At 29.2% G+C, this 20,308-nt stretch overlaps 2 protein-coding genes and 1 non-coding gene across 6 annotated transcripts in view; 2 read left to right on the top strand and 1 right to left on the bottom strand.

Annotated features, from left to right (window-relative positions):
* LOC124948390 (xaa-Pro aminopeptidase 1) overlaps window positions 1–20,308 on the top strand; it is a 37,919-nt gene that overhangs the window by 9,260 nt on the left and 8,351 nt on the right. The window lies entirely within an intron of this gene.
* Trnaa-agc lies at window positions 1,082–1,154 on the top strand. Its single transcript has one exon. It is a non-coding gene; the product is annotated as a tRNA-Ala (tRNA).
* On the bottom strand, window positions 16,902–19,544 carry LOC124948391 (venom carboxylesterase-6-like). The gene is made up of 9 exons (XM_047491941.1): window positions 19,312–19,544; window positions 18,937–19,222; window positions 18,678–18,863; window positions 18,419–18,618; window positions 18,099–18,267; window positions 17,831–17,997; window positions 17,621–17,762; window positions 17,401–17,533; window positions 16,902–17,331 (listed from the first exon to the last, which is right to left on the bottom strand). Exons 1-9 carry the CDS (start codon window positions 19,504–19,506, stop codon window positions 17,163–17,165), a joined length of 1,647 nt encoding a protein of 548 aa, XP_047347897.1. The 5' UTR covers window positions 19,507–19,544; the 3' UTR covers window positions 16,902–17,162.

Below are 20,308 nucleotides of genomic sequence, written 5' to 3'. Positions count from 1 at the left end.
GCAGCTACTGAAGGTAGTCTCACGACTGGTTACGAAAACTTCCGAAGGAAGTAAAGAAAAATCGAAAGTGTTTTTAACCGTCACATTGGAACCCCGAAGAAAGAGAGAGTGAGGCCTTATGTTAATGAATGGCAAATTATCGGAAAAGAGACCGCCCGAAGTAACAGGCTTCCATGAGGTTATGGAGGTCGACAGGACCTCTGCCCCTCTACCTTCCAACTCTATCTCTTTCTTTCTCTCTCTTTCCCTCTCTCTCTTTCTATCTCACTCTCTCTCTCTCTCTCTCTCTCTCTCTCTCTCTCTCTCTCTACCTTATTCGATCTCAGACACGATTCCTTATCAGTAACATAAATCTCGAATTAATATAAAAATCAATAAATTACAATAAATTTGAAGTAACGATAACGTTTCGAAATTTGATAAATATCTTGTTTTATTTCGTCGTCATAATAAAACAAAATGTAAAGTATATAACAAAAGGTACGATTAAATTCGATAAAATGGAAGTGATATACTCTTGAAAATATTTAATAAGCTTTAATTTAAAATATTAATGGATATTTCAAATATTGAAGATGCGGCCCTGTTCGAGTACTCGACTCGTCCTCTTTCGTCTCTTATTTTACTATACACATACATAGCTCGATGTATAAACATACAATACGTGTGTGCGTACTTATATATTTAAGCTTAACGATATACATACGTATGTATTCTTAGTAACTAATCAATAATCGATCGAGTGTTGTAAATAAATTGTAAACCTAAACAAGGAGTGGATGTTATTTATCCAAACTTTTTTAGTTTTAATTGTATTTTATTACGTGAAAAAATTTTGAGGTTAATACTAATTAATTATAGGGATATAATTTTTTTTATAATAGTTAATTAAAAAAATTCAAAAATTCAAAAATTGTCGATCAAAATATATCATACAATTGAAATAAGTATAGTCAAAAAAAAAATGAGAAAGAAAAAAAAAAAGAAAAAAGAGAGAGAAAAAATTCATAATAAAACGATGAATTAGATCGAGTTAAAGCTGCAGCCGTGTAGTCGATAAAAATGTTATAGATAAACAACAGGGGGCGTAGCTCAGATGGTAGAGCGCTCGCTTAGCATGCGAGAGGTACCAGGATCGATACCTGGCGCCTCCAGATTGATATTTTTTTTTATTTCTATCTTATTTAATCATATATTCGGTTTAAATCGAAAGATTCAAGAAAAAGAAAAGAAAAAACAAACATAATCGATATTACTTAAATCTTGTTTTATTAAAATTATATAAAATTAGTTCGTTGAAATAGATAAGAAGAAAGAAAAAAAAAAGATAATAAATTTTTTCTAAAAGGTAACTAAACTTTTTTTAATAAGAGAAAGTTACATCTTTATCCTTTTTTAATCTTTTTTATTTGATACGTTGGAATTTATTTTAATGGACACTTTTTTTCTCTCTTTAATTTGAATTGATCTCACAGTTCACTTATAAAAGATGATAGAAATTCTTAAATGATTATAAACTCTTTGAGTATGATAGGGATAATTAAAAAAAAACAAAAAAATCAGCTAAACCGATTGAAATAGAAATAATATAAGTTCACAAGCATCTTTATTGTCCATTCCCATATATATATATACATATATATATATAAATCATACATAAATATATATAAATCATACAAAAATATTCTTATATATATATATATATATATAGGCATACACATACAAACCCATAAACACGAATACATAGATCACACCCATAGAGACACGCACACGTAGCAACGAATATAGAGACAGAGTAGTAGAGACAGGTATAGCGTTTAGAGACATTCTACCGCGCTGCCCTAAGCTCGCTTAGCTCTTCGACGACCTCCTCGGTTATCCTGTTTCCCGCTTGATTCTAAACTACGATTTACCAACAACCGTCGGATAAACTAGAACTGATTTGCGCATCGGGCTTTCTCTCTAATCCGCCTCCTAATCACACGAATCTAGGGAGCCACTGACCAATCGCAGAAGAGAAGATGGCGATTGGTCTCTCCTGATGCGTACACGCCTTCTATCCTTTCATCCTTTTCATCGTCTAAACACATTCCTAACCTAATTCCTTCTCTCTAAACGTTTATTTAAAAAGCAAATTTTTTACATAAATCAATATCCGACAAATTGAATTGAAAACAAGAGGATTATTTCAATTAGATATAATTAGTGATGATAATCATTATCAATTATAGGTTTGTACTAATACGTAATAGAAATATTAGAAATCGTGAACGTACGTACTCGTATGTTTAGAAATAGTTAATAATTAAATATGAATAATATATAGTAAGGAAAGTGATTATGAATTAGGTGTAAGCTATGATAAAACATTATTGATTATACCATTGAGTAATAATACATAAAAAAAATATTAAAATATTAGAATTATATTTAGAAATAATAATTGTCTGTTGGAATTTAAACGTAGTCTCTTTAGATACATTATTGAACAGAAATGATTATCATTGGAGTAATGAAAAGAAATACGATTACGACGACAAATTTCTTGTAAATTTTGTTTAAATTAATATAGTATAATGGTCTAAATTTCTTTTGTCAAATATTATAACATCCTGCCGATTTTCTGTGATCCTGATTTCTATTCTCCTCTACATTCTCGACAGCATTCTTCGAACACGTATGAATATTCACATATGAGTGAATCATATTGTAGCTTAGAAACTGTGTTTAGAAATATTATTGTATTATGAATAACAGCAAAAAATAAAACAAAAAAGAGGTGCTAATAAGATTATAAAATAACTGAGATTGTTTTATTACTCATTCTATTGACCGAAATTAAATAAAAATAAATATATTAAAAAATGTAATGTGAGCAATATTAAATTAAGAATGACAAGAAAAATCCAAATAAATAATATATAATCATAATATTTCTCTAATAATTGAAATTAAATAAAAAATACGATTGTATAGAAAATGTGTTTAGAAACATTATTACATTGACAATAATAACAAAAGATATTCATGTATATATATATATATATATATATATATATATATATATATATATATATATATATATATATATATATATATAAGCTCATAATATTATTTAACGAAAAATAATTTTAATTCTAATTAGATCGAAATAATATAAAAATAAACAGGATTTAGTATTATTAATATAAAATAATAAATCTTTTCTTTCGATTGGTCAAACATCGCGCTAATATTTCACTCGCATATAACTAAACACGATCGATACACCTAGATTAGAGTTAGTCGAAGGATATAATTGACCTCGACTATTGGACGACCCTATTTGACAAGGTCACGACTGAAGAAGCAGCTGTACACGTATATACAAATACATACGCGTTTACATTTACACACATATAGGCCTACAAACGTCAACCCCTCCGTTTGCGTGTTCTCCTGTTGCGTCGCATGTTTTTTCTTTGTTCAACGTTACAGATTTTAGCAGCCATTATTACGGGCATCGCGTGACAAATGTGTCTGGCATGCACGAAGATCGTTCAAACTCTATGACCTTCCTTTTTACTCGAGATACATACCTATAAATATAAATACATGAAAACTTAATTAGAAATTTTTATTAAAAGAAAATAAATATTAAATATTAACCCAAACATACACGCACACATATACACACATAAATATGAATTTATTTATAGGTTAGAAATTATTTTTTATTCAATTTATTAAATGATCATCGTCATATTTTTCTTATACTATATACATATATATACATATATATATATATATATATATATATATATATATATATTATTGTATATATTTTTTAACATACGTCTATGGTAAAAATATATATATATTTTTTTTAGTTACGTATAAAAGAATAATTTTTATTTAATAAATATTGTCTTTGTTATATCTGCATATGAGTATCCTACGTGGAGAGGTATAACAGTACCTTGTGTGAAACATATACATCACATGAGACCAACGTTTAGCACACGTGATAGCTATATCCACTAAAAGACACGACGCACGTTATGCAACCCTAATAATGCGTGTGTGAATATGGTGACGTAATATGCGTGCCACACGCGCATTTAGAGCATGTCGTCGCGACAACTGCGTGATTCCTCTTCGAGTTCATATGTGACGCCCATTCGATAAGTATATATGTTGATACTATATATTAGAACGATCTTTCACAATACATATCGTTTTAGAAACTAAACGCATTGATTTTAGTATTTCTAATATTCTACAAATATAATTAACTATTTACATATATACAATACTTTATTTATTTATTTATATATATATAGTACTTATATACTTTATATACTTATATCTATATACTTTACTTATATATTTTATTTACTTTATTTTATTTACTATATATATATATATATATATATATATATATATTACTTTAATATACTATATTATTTTATATTATATATATATATACCTTGAGCATAAATACTAATACATTTAATTAGATATTAAAAGCCAAATGTAAAAAATGGAATTACGTGAAAAAATTAATTAAAATTTTGTATATTCGTACAAATATTAATAAATACATACTTATCTCTAATATTTGTAATATTCTATTCATAGTACATATTTTATTTAATATATGTACTATGAAATAAAAGAATAAAAAAATAAAAAGTATATGAAATAGGCAAATGAACAAAAAATAATTGAAATATATGTAATCGTGGTGATATTTTCATATTGTTGAGAATTAAATAAATAGATATTTAAACGTAGTTGATATAAACGATCGAACGATAAGAAAATATTATAATTCAAATAATTTAAGTGAAATAAGGTTATCCATTAAAAAGTATTAAAATTTCATGTTACGTTACGAATAAGTCGCAATTAATTGATAACCAATAAAAATAAAAAATTCGAACAAGACGAAAATCATCGAACGCTTGATAATAAGTAGAAAGTATATAAACAAATTTTAGGTTAGATCGAAACAAATTGTATTTAATGGATACGAAAAATAAAAAAAATAAAATAAAATAAAAAACAACAAAAAAATAATAAATAAAATAAATAAAAAGGATCAGAAAAGATAAAGATTATTTAATACTTACTTTACAATATGTCTTACGTATAAAAGAAAATTAGAAAATAAATCCAGCGTATCCTGTAAGATTATCAATAGGAATCGGTATGAAGTTGAGAGGATGAATATCACATTTTGTTTATGCGTTCCTTGCACAGTTGGACCGCAGTCAGGCTTCAGCCTCGGCCTAAAAAGGAGTAAAGGAGGAGTCTGAAGGAGTACAGAGTTGAAATCATGCTTCCCCGATAACCGACGTTCGTGCAATAGTGCGTGAGTCGACTTGTCGAATGAGAAATCCTTCTCTAACACATGTTCGCAATGTTCTGACATATGGCTTCCCTCTTCTCTCTCTCTCTCTTTCTCTCTCTCTCTCTCTCTCTCTCTCTCTCTCTTTCTCTCTTTCGTTCTTGTAGTGTTCCATCTCTCTATCACTATCTTCTCCTTCTTTTTCTTATTCACAATGGTAACTCATATACTACTTCTGCGTGCGTAAAGAGATCCCTCGGGCCCTTCGAACACTACCTATGGGGGCTGATGCCTTGGTATGGCCACGCATCGTCCCTCAGGCCCTTTATTCTTCGATGTCCTTCGGTCTCGAGCCCACGAAATGCAACAGATACGTAATGTATGCGAGCGTGCTGGTATACGTTAGGATACAAACGCTACATACATGTATTTACATTACATACATATACATACACATATTTACCTGTACAAATAATATTTGTAAAATGTTACAAAAGCTATAACTATTATTTCTTTTTCTAATCGTTGTCATTGATCATTATTTTTTATTGTAGACAATTTTTTACGATAAAATTATTATAAAGAATAGTTATACATATTCGTAACATATTCGATAAGAAACGATAAGTTATGAAAGTACATAGATAATCGAAAAGTGAGGTTATTAGTATATTGAATTTATAAACTGTCTTTCTGATAAAATCGTACATAGTTATAAGCGTATATATATATATATATATATATATATAAAACAAAAAATCTAGAAATTAATTCAATCGTCTAAAAGTTAGACTCTTTTCTTTTACCTAACCTTAACTTTACACTTTGAGGTGTAGTAATAATCAAATTTTAATGTTAAAAATAATATCATGACTTTAAAGAGATAATTACTAAACAGAATATATATAGATATATATAATATATTATATATATATATATATATTAAATATATATTATCCATCTTATAATCGTTTTCGTGAATATAATTAATGGATTGGTTATCGTAAATTTTGAATATATAAAATGGAAGACAGTCAATGGAAGAAAACGAAAGGTATGTATATATGTATGTACGTGTGTATATATATCGTTTCGATTTAACTGTGGGGCATCAAAGCTATATTACTCCCACGCTTCGACCTCCTTCACCTGATAAGATCCTGGCAAAAATTCTCCTTCTCTATTGTTCCATCGCAATTAATACGCCTATCGCGTGTTCCCTTTCGTCTCTTTCTCTCTCTCTTTCCTCTTTCTTTTTCTTTCTTTCTTTCTTTCTTTCTTTCTTTCTCTCTCTCTCTCTCTCTCTCTCTCTCTCTCTCTCTCTTTCTTTTACTTCTTTTTCTCTCTTTTTCTTTCTTTCTCTCTCTTTCTTTCTCTTTTCAATGTTAACTCTAACATTCCTGTATCCCTGCTACATAGTGCTGTCACTTATCCAATATCCTGTAAACAAAAAATGGTCATTGTCATCGAAGACTGGATAGGTTCAAGGTTAAGAATGAAAATCTTCTGAATTTTATTTTATTATATATATATATATGTATATATGTATAATAAATGATTGAATTATTGTATTGACCCTCTTAAGGAAAAAAAAAGAGAACAAAGAAGAAGAATATCTATCTCATCCCGTTATTCAAGTATGATAATTCTTATTATAAATTATTTTTATTCAAATCGTTATACAACTGTCGACCTTTTTGGTCGTATTTTTTTATATATCAAACGTCACAATTGTAATCTGTATAATCTTTATCATAAATTTTTCTTATTGAACATGTCTGAAAAGAAATAAATGAAAAAAGATTTATATGTAGTAGCTTGTTTAAAAATTTCGAGGTTATGTCTTGTTTTTCTTTATATATTTCTCTTTTTCCTTCTTTTTTTTTTTTTTTTTCGTTTTTTTCTAAATCATAAAGTTTTGTCATTGATCAGGATTACTTCTTTGTATTTCAATAAAAGATCAATATTAATGTTATGTCGTTTCGTTTGATTTGCTTTTTGTCCGATGATTAAGTAAATGCAAAATTTTATATTGTACGTTAATTTGAGTAATTTATACGTAATGCAATATTTAATCTATATTTCTAGTTGAATATTCGTTCGTAAAGAAAGTTTATATGGGTCAAAGTTAAATCGTTTCCAATATCAGTACGACGAAATGTAATTTGATTAAAATAGGAGCCGATTGTGGTATACTTTTTTTTAATACAAAATGTCACGAAAGGTATCAGGTTACCATGCGAGTAAGTCGAGTTCCATTTACAAATGTAACTCTACTTCCTCTTTTTCACGAATCTCCGCGTTTGATATGTTTCCCATTCTGTTTTCCTGTAGATTTGTAAACTGTTTCGGTATTTATTTACAACGATCAAGCATTCCTATCGTTTTTCTTACGACATGATAATAAAGAAAAAAAAGGAAGGAAAAAGAAAAAGAAACAAAAAAATAAAGAAAGAACAATGAAGAACGAATTAACGAAACCTAATTTAAAAATAATTTATTCTCATAATCACATATCATATGATAAAAATTATATTAAAAAATTTATAATTTATTGCCAAGTAATTATATGATATAGATATACGATACATACTTTTTTTTCTTTTTTTTTTTTTTTTATCATTTCCTTCAGCATTTATCTATCGTTGTAATTCATAATTATGATCTTTTTATATTTCTTTTGTTCATTTTTTATATAAATATTTAGCTTTGTTCTTTTTTTTTTTTTTTTTTTTTTTTATTATTATCAAGAAAATAATATTTTTATTCAATTAATATTAGTTAATACTTCATTGTTAGCTTGAGCTCAAAGAGCTAATGAAAATTTATTTACGTTGAGACTAGTCTATGAACGATTGATTGTACGAATATAACGAATTAGTGAATCAATGGTTATTGAATGTAACTGGATTAAATTTTTACAATTATTTCATTGAAATGCAGATTCATTGACACATTAATTCCGTTAATTAGATCTTCTTATCGTTTTAATAAATTTATTACTCGACAAGCACACAAAAATCATTATACAATCTAAAACTAAAAGAAAAAAAAAACAAAGGAAGTAATTAGCCTAAAAAATTAAAAAAAAAAAGTAATTGATTTTTAAAAAGGAATTTAGAAACTTTTGACCCACACTCTATTATAATATAAACCGGGATATCAAGATATACTGCGTTCATTTAAAGTTCTCAATTCAATTGAGATTTTTAAGGATGACTATCTAAATTATCTAATCACTTTTGACATAGGAATGAATTAATTGGATAATGTAAAAATATTATAGCAAGTATACTATTAGAACTTAAACAACATAGATAAACTAACTTACTTTGCACTTCTAATTTCCTAATACTCGAGTATCTTGTCTATTCTAAATCATTTCTTTCGGTTTAAATAGTTTACCGTTTTACCGTCTTCATTGCTGTTCTCCCATAACAGAGAACTCGCAATTCCCTTTAATCGAAGTGACGAAGCATGTTTGAAAACACGATCGAACTTCTAATTCGATGAACTCTATCGAAAAGGAACTCCTGCTATGTTGATACTTCTCTAATATCCAAGTAACGTTCTTGAGCCAGCTCCTTACATCGCTTTAATCTCTTTGATATTATTTAATCCGAGTGAATGCATCGAATCTTTCTAAATCTCTTATCAAACTTTATTTTTTTATGTATAATATACGACATACATATATATATATATATATAAAATATTATGTTATATATAGATATAATATTTTTTCAAAGTTAAAAAATAAGTACTTTAAATTATAAATAAATTAAATAATTACAATATTAGTTAGGTAAAAGTAGAATTACGAAATTAAAATATTGTAAAAATATTATGCACATGTGTATGTATATATAATATATTGTATTTACATTATATATGTATATATGTATAAACAGGATGATTAAAAAATTCCTAATTAAATTTTAGGATTTGATAAAAAGAAATTAGTCTAAAAGATTCTTAAAAAAGAGTAATTGATTTTTAGAATTAGCTTGAAACTTTTATCGCCGACCGTGTATAATATTTTAATGATTTTAAAAAATAAAAAAATTATTATATCAAATAATAAATAAAACAAATGATTGTAATATTAATAAATAATAAAATAAAATAAAAAATAGAATTATATATAAGAAATTAAAATATAAAATGTTGTGTGAGTATGTATATATATATATATATATATATGTATATATATATATAATATTTGTAATATTCTAAACATTTTTTAAATAAAAAAGGAACAAAGAAAATATTAATTAGAATTAGGGTATTAAAATATGATATTGTACAAAACATATAGAAATACAAATTATATATACTTTACTTTTTATATCGTTAATACTTATACAAGCGATTGGTACGACATTGAGCATAGAGTTAAAATGAATATAGATATATAGATATAGATATATATATATATATATATATATATATATATATATATATATATTTATATATATATTTATATATGTATATGTTTATACATACATGTGAATATATATATACATATGTTATTTTATATATATATATATTTATATATATATGTTATTTTATATATATATAAAATAACAAAGTATGTAATGTAACAGGATAATAGCGGGCGTTGGAACGTATCGTAGCAAGCGAACGTGTATAAAATAAAAACGAAAAGAAAAAAGATTATATTCTGACTCTCGGTGATAAAAAGAAATAATTAAAATACAAAATATAAATGAGGAAACGTCTTATACGTTAATAAGAATTGGTTTCACTCGGTAAAGAAAGAATGTAATCGTCTTAAAATAAAGAAATAGGTAAAAGGAGAGCACAATGTGTCGGTTGGTCGTTCGATTGGTTTTTTTTTCTTCTTTCTTTTTTCATCACTTTTTTTTCGTTTGCTTTTTTTTTAGTTTCTTCTTTTTTTTTTTTTTTTATTTCAGTTGTTGAATAAAATCGTTACGAGAGAAGAGCGTTAGTTATGGTCTATCGAAAACCGATGAAGGGAAGAAGGAGGTTTATCGCGGAACGATACCTCCTGAATAGGAACCCAGGAACAACAGTTGGGAAAATATTTTAACTTATATAATCATTTGAACTCTTCCGAACGATCTTTCTTATCTTATCGTATAGAAATTAATCTTAATTCTAAACTAATACGAAATGTGTGTATCTAATATGCGTATCAAAGTTAATAAGAAAATACTTTCAAAGGAATATTTTCAAGCTATAAAACACTGCGATTATATGAAAAGAATATAAATATATAAACTCTATGACGAAAACAACGAATCAATCGTTTGCTTTATTCTATCATCATTTCTTTAATCAAACTGGATCAATGAATTTTATCGATATAAAATTAAATATTGTCAAACTATTATCAAGATAACTCTCTTGTAATAATTATGATTGTTTTATTATATAATACGATTATTCTAGCGATTATAAAAGCGCAGTGAAAATAAATAAATTAGACAATGGCCTATTTTGTAGAAATTAGAGAAAAAAAGAATGAATTTTTTTTTTTATTTTTCACTTAGACAACGTTATTATAATAATCGGTTCAATTATACGACGTAACTTTTTTTATCAAAACATAAGGAAGATAAAAAAAAAAAATAATAAGTACAATATAATAAACGTTTGAAATATTCCAAGTCCCTTAATTGTCCTTATTTACGCAGTAAATAAATTTCTTTTTTTAATTATTCACTTATACTCTACTCTCGCAATTATTGGCTCGATTATATAAAATAACATTTTTATCGAGATTTTATATTGAACGAAACAAAAAAAAAAAAAAAATAAAAGAAAGAAATAAAATAAAAAAGAAAAAAAACAGTATTCAATCATAGTATTCCAATTTCCAAGGAACATATTTGCAAATATTAAATAAGTAAAGATATTGTAGGAGTTTCGTGGAAGCGTTAGAAAATCTTTCTTTTAATGATAAATACTTTTTCAAGAGGTATTCCCATTTGGTGATACGCTCGATAGCCAATAAATTGGAATGTTCGGTGATCGGGAATAGGAATTCCTGATTGGTTAGCGGAACCGGCCAGTATGTAGGAGTTAGAGGTTTCGTCTTCCATTGTCACAAAGGGGATAGAGAGTGAGTCCGTGAAACCGAGAAGTCCCATGATGAAACTTTTGATTAGATCTACTGATGACACCCGGAATATAAGAAAAAGAAGAAGAGAAAAGTAATAGAGAAATACATGTGAAATCAATAAATCGAAGTACTGGAGTGGCCAGAACCGATGGAAACTCGACCGGAAATGGAACAGGATATCATCAGGATCGTCGGGTGAACCAATCACTTCCTTATCGTTTTCCAATAACGTGTAACTGTTGTACGAGAGAAGGAGAGGGAGAGAGAGAGAGAGAGAGAGAGAGAGAGAGAGAGAGAGAGAGAGAGGGAGAGTAAGAGAGAAAGGGAGAGAGAGAGTAAGAGAGAAAGGGAGAGAAAGACAGAGATATAGGACGACTCGAAGGGTAAACAAAAACAATACTCTTTTCTTCGTTTCAATCTACCCTATATTATTCCTCGAAGGTGTCGAAGATTAGACGAGAATACTGACACGCTTTGTATTTATTGGAAAACGAGGGCGGTTTGGTAGCAGGGTAACACGAGGTTATAGGGGCTGAATTTCAACCCCTGCAAAGGTCACGTTTCCTCGGATCTACCCTAGTAAATGTGTAACACTATAATATAGTCATCATCAGACCGGATTTGCGTGTACGAACCCTATCCACCTTTTTCCCTCTACGAATATACATTTTGTTCGTGCGACAGATGTTGGGTTGCTTTCTCAAATGATCTATACCATTCGCCCATTCGATCGGCCTTCTTTTAAAATTGAATGAACATTGACCTTTTTTTTTTAAATGCAACGAATTAATTCACTTAATCCATTTTAAAGTGCTTATAAATTCGTGAAAATCATTAAAACCGTATAAGCTTTAAAGTACCTTCTTTTTCTTTTGTTCTACTTTTAACTATCCTTTCATATATGAATAGTAAAGAACACGAGTAAAACATGATATTCGTGTAATCGATAAGTCTCAGAGAACACAAAGTAAAAATAGAAAGAGAGAGAGAGAGAGAGAGAGAGAGAGAGAGAGAGAGAGAGAGAGAGAGAGAGAGAGAGAGTGGGAAACAAAGAGAAAGAGGGGCAAAGAGACAGTGGTAGTGCGCAACTCGAGTCGAAACAACCCCAGAGAGAGAGTAACTCGAATGGGGTTAGTTTGCTCCAAGCTAGTATGTTCTCCTGGCAGGGTGGCGCGCATCGGCGACGCTTCATCCCTCGAAAGGAGTCCGTAGAAGAGGGTTGCACGCGTCTTTCTCATATGATCATCTCCAGCTACGACTCGATCCTTCGAAGCTTTCTCATCAGAGTTGCTTTCGACTCCTCGTGAATCGAGTACTTAAGCAAGTTGCCATCTCATCGAGGACAGGATTCTATGGGGTACGAGTTGGTAACATCACCTAACCCTCTACCCTCCCCCCTTCCTATTTTACCACCCACCAAACCACCCTCCGTTCGAATCCATAAAAACGAACGGAAGGGTGATCGAGAGAGGACTTACGTTTCTTTTTTATCGGCTCTCGCGAAGCAACGCTTGCGCGCGAGCATTATTGGCAAAAGGGGATGAAAAAGAGAGAGAGAGAGAGAGGGAGCTAGTAGATGTTATATTTTCTCTCTATTTTTTTTTTTCTATTTGCAACGTTCGAACGCATTCATTGTGCTGGCATCGATCTCTCTCGAAAGTTATTTTAATATATATTTATATATAAATATATACATTCATACATATATATATATATATATATTAATTCATTCTGTATATATGCGTACGGGATGAATTTTTTTCAATTGAAAATTACAAGAAATAGTAAAAGATATCTGAAGATACCCAAAAGATAACTGAAGGAGGTCGAAGATACCCAAAGAAGTCAAACAAAATCACATACAAAATCCTCCAAAAAGAAACCGCTGACCAATCCCCAGACAAAATCCTAAACTAAATCCCGAACAAAACCTCAGTTTAAATCTCAAATAAAATCACAGATAAAAACGTAATGGCAACTGAAGGAAGAACCTAGACTCAATTTGACCGATTCAAACCGATCCGTGACGGACCGAGCACTGTCAAGCCGAGATTAGCCGAGCAGAACCTAACCAAACCGATCCGAATGAGCTGAGTCAAGCTTAATCAAATCCAATACTTGCTGATTCTTTCCTCCTTGCAAATCCAATCTTATACAGACTTATTCGATCCTACTCGATCTTATTAGATTCTATTCGATCCTATTTATCCTATTTATTCTATTTAGTCTTATTCGATCCAATTGGATCCTGTTTTATCCAATTTGATCCTATTCGCTTCTTCTTGATTTTATTTGTTTCTATATGATCCTTTAATATCTATTTTTTCACAATTCTATTCGATTCTATTGGAATTTGAATAATATGAAAGATAGAGTACATAGCACATCTTATTTCGTATATCGTGTATATCGTGGCTTACTGTTTTGCGTATTTTTTTCATACATACACAACACAATCTTATCTTTCCTCGGTTGCTAACTTCAGAAACGAAATATAGATGGAATGAAATACGAATCATTCTTGAAGCTTATACATCATAATATAAACAAAATAATAGATTATATATATATATATACTTATGTATGTAATAATAAGTTTAAAATACATATTTTTTCGTTGAGATTATTATTGAAATCTATTACTGGAGTCTATTAACATATCTTCTTATGTTAATTATGAAATGTGATAGTAATAATATAAAATGGTATATGCAATTTAATTTGAATAAGTTGCTATGTTTCTTTTATAAAGGGACAAAATCTACCCTGACCCACAACCCTCTCCAGTAACCCTCTAGTCAATTCTACTACCCGGATGTTTTGGTTTACTTGCCAGCATCTATTCACCCAACCGCATTCGCTCGCTCTTTCAACCCTTCGAACCGACAAACTCTATGTATATATATATGTATATATATACATATATATATATATATATATATATATATATATATATATACATATGTATCTCATTTCTTTCATTAATATAATAGAGTTTAATAGAATAATACTTTGTACAAAGGTAAATAAGAAAAATTATTTTATTCCTCCGTTGATTATCTAAAATGTTATATTAATTCTAATCAAAAAGGTGACCGGATAACATGAATAAAAACAAATAGAAATATCAATGAAAGAGAAATATAAAATAGATATAAAACAAAAGGATATTTTACAAAGATGGTGATAACTTCAACTACCATAAAAGATATCATTAAAATCATCCCTTAAAACATTATATACAATTGAGTTTATAATCTCCTGTTAGAAAAAGCCTCGAGCTATTCTAAATCAAAGACAACCCTATGATCGTCTAATATAATTTCCTGATATTTAAGTAAAGATCTGACTCACCCCCGAAATTTGTATAACTCTTGTCTAACTTCCTCGTACTTATAACAGCCCGTTAAAACATTCCGCGTTTTGGCCTCTGAAGACGAGACTCATAAATTTGACGGACCGAACGAGTCTCCTTCGACAGCTACCAATTTTCAGTCAATTGATATATATATATATATATGTATATATATATATATATATATATATATATACACATATGCATATTCGAATTAGAGTAAATGTATCTCGATGCTGAATGAAGGAGAAATAGTAAAGAGAGGAAGAGAGAGAGTGAATTTATTGGTCCAGAAGATTGCTGAGAGACTTGAACTTCTTGCTCGTTCATGTTACCCTAGTAACAAGATACTGAAAATCATCTCGTGACCTGTACTAACTGTTATGAGAAGACAAAGACACGACACGACATCTTCTATATCCTAATGACCTGTATTTCGAACTGATTTTGTTTCTTTCCTTTTTCTTTTTTGCTTTCATATATATATATATATATATATATATATATATATATATATATATATATATATATATATATACAGATTGAGATTTATTTAATGAACGTCGTTACTACGAAATAATAATTATATTAACTAACCAATTATGTGGAAAGTTTAAATAAGCTTATTGTTAGTTTAACGTGATTAGAAATTAATATTCACTTTTGCAATTAGATAAATACTTGGAATTTCAAGTGATAGATAACGAAAATCAATAACTGATTAAATTAATCAAATTGAAAATGCTGATAAATAAGAAAGAAACCTACTGATATGTTATACTATCTCACTCAATAGATTCTGAACATCATCTCAAGTCGTGACCCATTCCTATAACAATTCGATCATCTCTTTCGCTCTCTCTCTCTCTCTCTCCCTCTATTTCTCTTTTTCTTGGACAAATACTAAATGATTTCAAATTCTATCATATAATATTTCCTCCTATCTTTCCTTCCAAATAAATATGAAATTATTTAACATTTACAAACCTTATTATCATAAGTATCTCAAAATTATTTAAATATCGTTATATATAATTAAAAAAAAAAATTAAAAAAAAAAAAAAAAAAAAAAAAAAGAATAAGTAATAGAAAAAAAATACTATATCGGATAAAAACATAATAATACTATCAAAGTTCTCGAAGCGTATAAACATAAATAATCTGTTACTTCTTTTTTTCGTTAATCGATTAAAAGTTATCTTATTAAATAGATACGTTCTTATTCATAATTAAAGATTCGCACTTTCAGTAAATCTATATACGTATATATACGTATGTATTTACATGGTAACCAATGTTTCTGCGACCTACTCGCTCTCATAGCAGTCTGATCAATCGGAAGCACAAAAGTGAGTGGTGAACAAATGGTAAGACCGATAACGTAATAGCAACAAAGAACGAATTTCACTTACACTTTCATTATGATTCTATCTTTCCGAATTTCTTTCTCTTTTTAACACTCCCATTCTCTTCCTCTTTCTATCCTATTCATTTTTCTTTCTCTTTCTATCTCATTCACTTTTCTTTCTCTTTCTATCTCATTCACTTTTCTTTCTCTTTCTATCCTTCACAATTTTTTCTCTTTCTATCTTACAAATTTTTCTTTCTCTTTCCATCTTACTGAATTTTTTCTTCCCTTATTCATTTTATATAAATTATTGATTTCTTATTCAAATTATATTAAATCAATTAATTAATCAAAATTATGAATAAATGCGAAATTTCAACGGGAATGATTAAAATCACCGATGGGATACTGCGAGTGTACGATAACTATAATGATTGTTGATAATGAGAGGGTTAAATACGGGTGGTACCGTAGAATCCTAGTATCACGGCGATCTAACAATCATATTTAAAAGTTGCAACAAACAGAAACTACATTTATTACAGAGCTTTAACAACAACTGCAGAGATAGTACACGACGACCATAAATAATATAGTCGCCGTTTAAAGAATATCTTCTTGATCGTTGTTTCGACTAATTCAAAGGTTATAAATCATTTCAAAGATTTTATCATCGCAAATTGTTTCACAATTTTTGCATCGGCCAATTAAATTATATCGATGGAAATAGCATGAGAAAGAAAGAAAGGTAACAATATAGTTGATTACAATGGATGCCATTATCGGGCACACAAAAATTTTATTCTCTATCAAAAATTTATCTTCTCGTTCCTCTTATGGATTATTATTCCATATTCATTTCTTTCGAAAAATTATCGAAAGAAATCAATTCTTTGCGTATATATTGTACTTAATGGCTACGTTGTGCAATAAAAGAAATATTATTATACATAAATGAATTTTAAAAATAACAAATGCATACCGATATTTTTAGGATATCCATATGTATGCATTATGATTATGTATTGAGAGCATTTTTATATAATTCTGCCCAGAATGGTGTTCTTTCTCCTAATAAATGTCTGTCCATCTTCAGATCTTGATTGATAAGAATATATTTACATACTTCTTTATTTTTTGGCTCCCACTCGATGGTAATATCCTCGTCTAGTTTAGAAGTTGGATTTCTGAAAAATAGAAAAAGTTATTAGTTTATTAGAAAATTAATATTTCATATTAATTAATTAATTATTTACCCATCTTTCGCAAAGTTTGTCCACAATTTAGTAATAATCCGTGTCATTTTCTCCTCGGGTGAGCCAGGATTAGGTAAATTTTTGAACATGTTAGAATAAAATTCGTAGTCTAATTCATCCCCATGAGCTATGCCTAAAAATTTATACACATTATTTGATATGATGTGTTTTACTTTGAAGTAATTAAACAAAATTCACAACTTGTTTAATTATTACATACCTCTATCAGTTTTTATATTTTTCATGATACCGAATGGATTATCATATTCGAATATATATTGATAAACTGGTGCTGTATTTCTATGAGTAATAAAATTTAAAGTGAATGTTGTTCCAGTGGTAAAGTAAGCATCGGTCAACATCTAAAACGCAAAAAGTGTTATCAGATAATTTTTACTTTTAAAATGGTTCAAATTCAATATGTAATTACATGCGATAATTCTTTTTCGGTATCCTTGGATATATCTTTGCCATGAAGATAGAATTCCTTCATAAAGTCAGCTAATTGTTTTCTTTGAACAGGATCGGTTACATTTAGATCATCAGGTAGGAAATTTTCGAAATGTTCGTTGATATATTCAGCATTCGGCAACATCACTAAATACAAAAATCAAATATCAATAAAATTCATTTTGTCATAAATCTTTTATCATAGATTTACAATGTATTAATGGAGATAAAATTCATTATATACATACTTTCTGCAAAGAAATTAGCATCCTTTATCGTAACACCTCCCATAATTGGTACATTAGCAATTTTGCCAGTTTTCAGTAGAGTCCAGGGATCATTTGTTAAGAACACATCCTGACCAAAATCATTTTCAACTGATGGCACAAAAACATCTAAATGTCCATTCATCGTATTCTATGACATGAAAAAATACACGAATTAAAATTACAAATTAAAAGATTATGTGTTTAGTCTATTTCCGGTCACGATCACGATAAAACAGATTTCAAATAAATATAATAATAGATATTTTTGTAGAAATTTTAATTAACAATAAGATAATTACAATATCGTTCATCATCTCTCTGGTCGCTGTAATTATGTCTCTTGCCGAATATTCAGCGAGTTTGTTGACCAATTCACCAGTATCTTGGGTACGAATTCCAAGTGTCTCACCCAATTTGAAAGCCATTTCTTTGGGTTTATATTCCATTGCCCATGGATTCAGTATCGATCCACTTTGTGAAATGACGCTGTTGAACAATCCTGAACATAAAGAAATTTTATTGGCGTTTTATCTTTCGATTATAATATTAGAACGTTACCTTCTGACATCGGTGAAAACATGTGGTATTGACCAGAGGAACCACCTGAACTGTGACCAAATATGGTAACTCTGTCTGGAGATCCTCCAAAATAATGAATGTTATCTTTAATCCACATAAGTGCCATTACTTGATCCTTCATACCAGCATTTCCAGGAGCATGTTCATCACCAGTGTTCAAGTAACCTAATTATAAACAATTTTAAAAGGTTAAAAAACCTACCTTATCTGTTTTTTCGTCGTTATGAAATATATTTACCAATAGCACCAAGTCTGAAGTTGAAAGTAACAATAACGACATCTTGTTCAATGAGAAAATCTGGCCCAAAAATATCGTCTCCAAATCCTATGTTCCAGTTGCCACCAGGAATCCATACCATTACAGCTTTATGAGCATCCTTGTTCATTTCTGGAGTATGGACGCTAAGATAGAGACAGTCCTCGTCACCTACAACCTTTTGTTGCATCATGCAAAAGACTGGACAGAACGAACGATGCTTGGTAGCATCATAAACACCTTCCCAAGTATCAGCAGGCTCCGGCGTCTTTAACATACAAATAACAACAAATTGATTTCAACGTTCTAAGCTTCATCGATGATTTTTCTACCTTATTTTTTTCTTTTTTTCATTACCCTAAACTTGTCGAGTCCAACATTAGGCTTTGCATAAGGTATTCCTTTGAAACTGTAATACGGCATATTATGCCATGCTGTATTCAATTTTAGACCCTTCAATGGACCCTGAGGAATTTCCACTTGAACCTCTTCCTCAGCAGTAACCCAGACAAACGCCACTAAAGCAGATAGCACCACCTTGATCAGCCACATGTTGACTGTCTGAGATAATCCTGCCTGTGGGCTGGATGTTTATAGCTTCTGTCTGGCATCAGTAACCATTTATAAAAAAAAAAAAAAAAAAAAAAAAGAAAAGAAAAAAAAAAGAAAATGAACAAATTAACCATACTACATGACAATCAAAAGCGTGCATCGGCCGCGTAATAACACGCTACGCGTTTTATCTAACCGAGGAACAATATTGAGTCAAAAGTTTTTTTTTTTTTTTCATAAACTCTCTCGTGATCTATCTGAATTACGATGTGAATTGTTAGAATAAATTACGAGCGTTGGATTTCCTGATTTATCATCCCGGGTATACATCTTCCTGAATAATTCGTTTGTAAATTCGATTCTTCCGGCTTTTTTAACTCAATTTTCGTTTCCTTTCCTCTCTCCCTCTCTCTCTCTCTCTCTCTCTCTCTCTCTCTCTCTATTTCTTCTTTTTTTTCGAGAAGAAGAAGAAGAAAAAAAGAACTTCCAAAATTAAAAAATTCTCTCTTATGTTCGAATTCTCAAAAGTTGATAATTTTTTTATGAAAAAATTCTTTCCCTATTACGATCTGATAGATTTAACAAAAAGGATGCGTAGAAAGATATGATTTAGGATAACCAGCACGATGAGGATTATACGGACGACCAACAGAGCGTACATAAAAAACAAGTCACGTAACAAATTAGAGACGCGTTGCATACTATTTTGAGAACAATCATATCGTATCGCACAAAGGCATAAGAAAAATTCCATAATAGGATTACATAGATATATACGTCGATAGATTTGAATCATTATTCT

This window comes from Vespa velutina, chromosome 4 (genome assembly GCF_912470025.1).
Source record: "Vespa velutina chromosome 4, iVesVel2.1, whole genome shotgun sequence".
In the NCBI taxonomy this organism is placed as follows: domain Eukaryota; kingdom Metazoa; phylum Arthropoda; class Insecta; order Hymenoptera; family Vespidae; genus Vespa; species Vespa velutina.
Note: the sequence above shows the minus strand (reverse complement) of the source record. Positions and strands in the feature narration are given on the sequence as shown.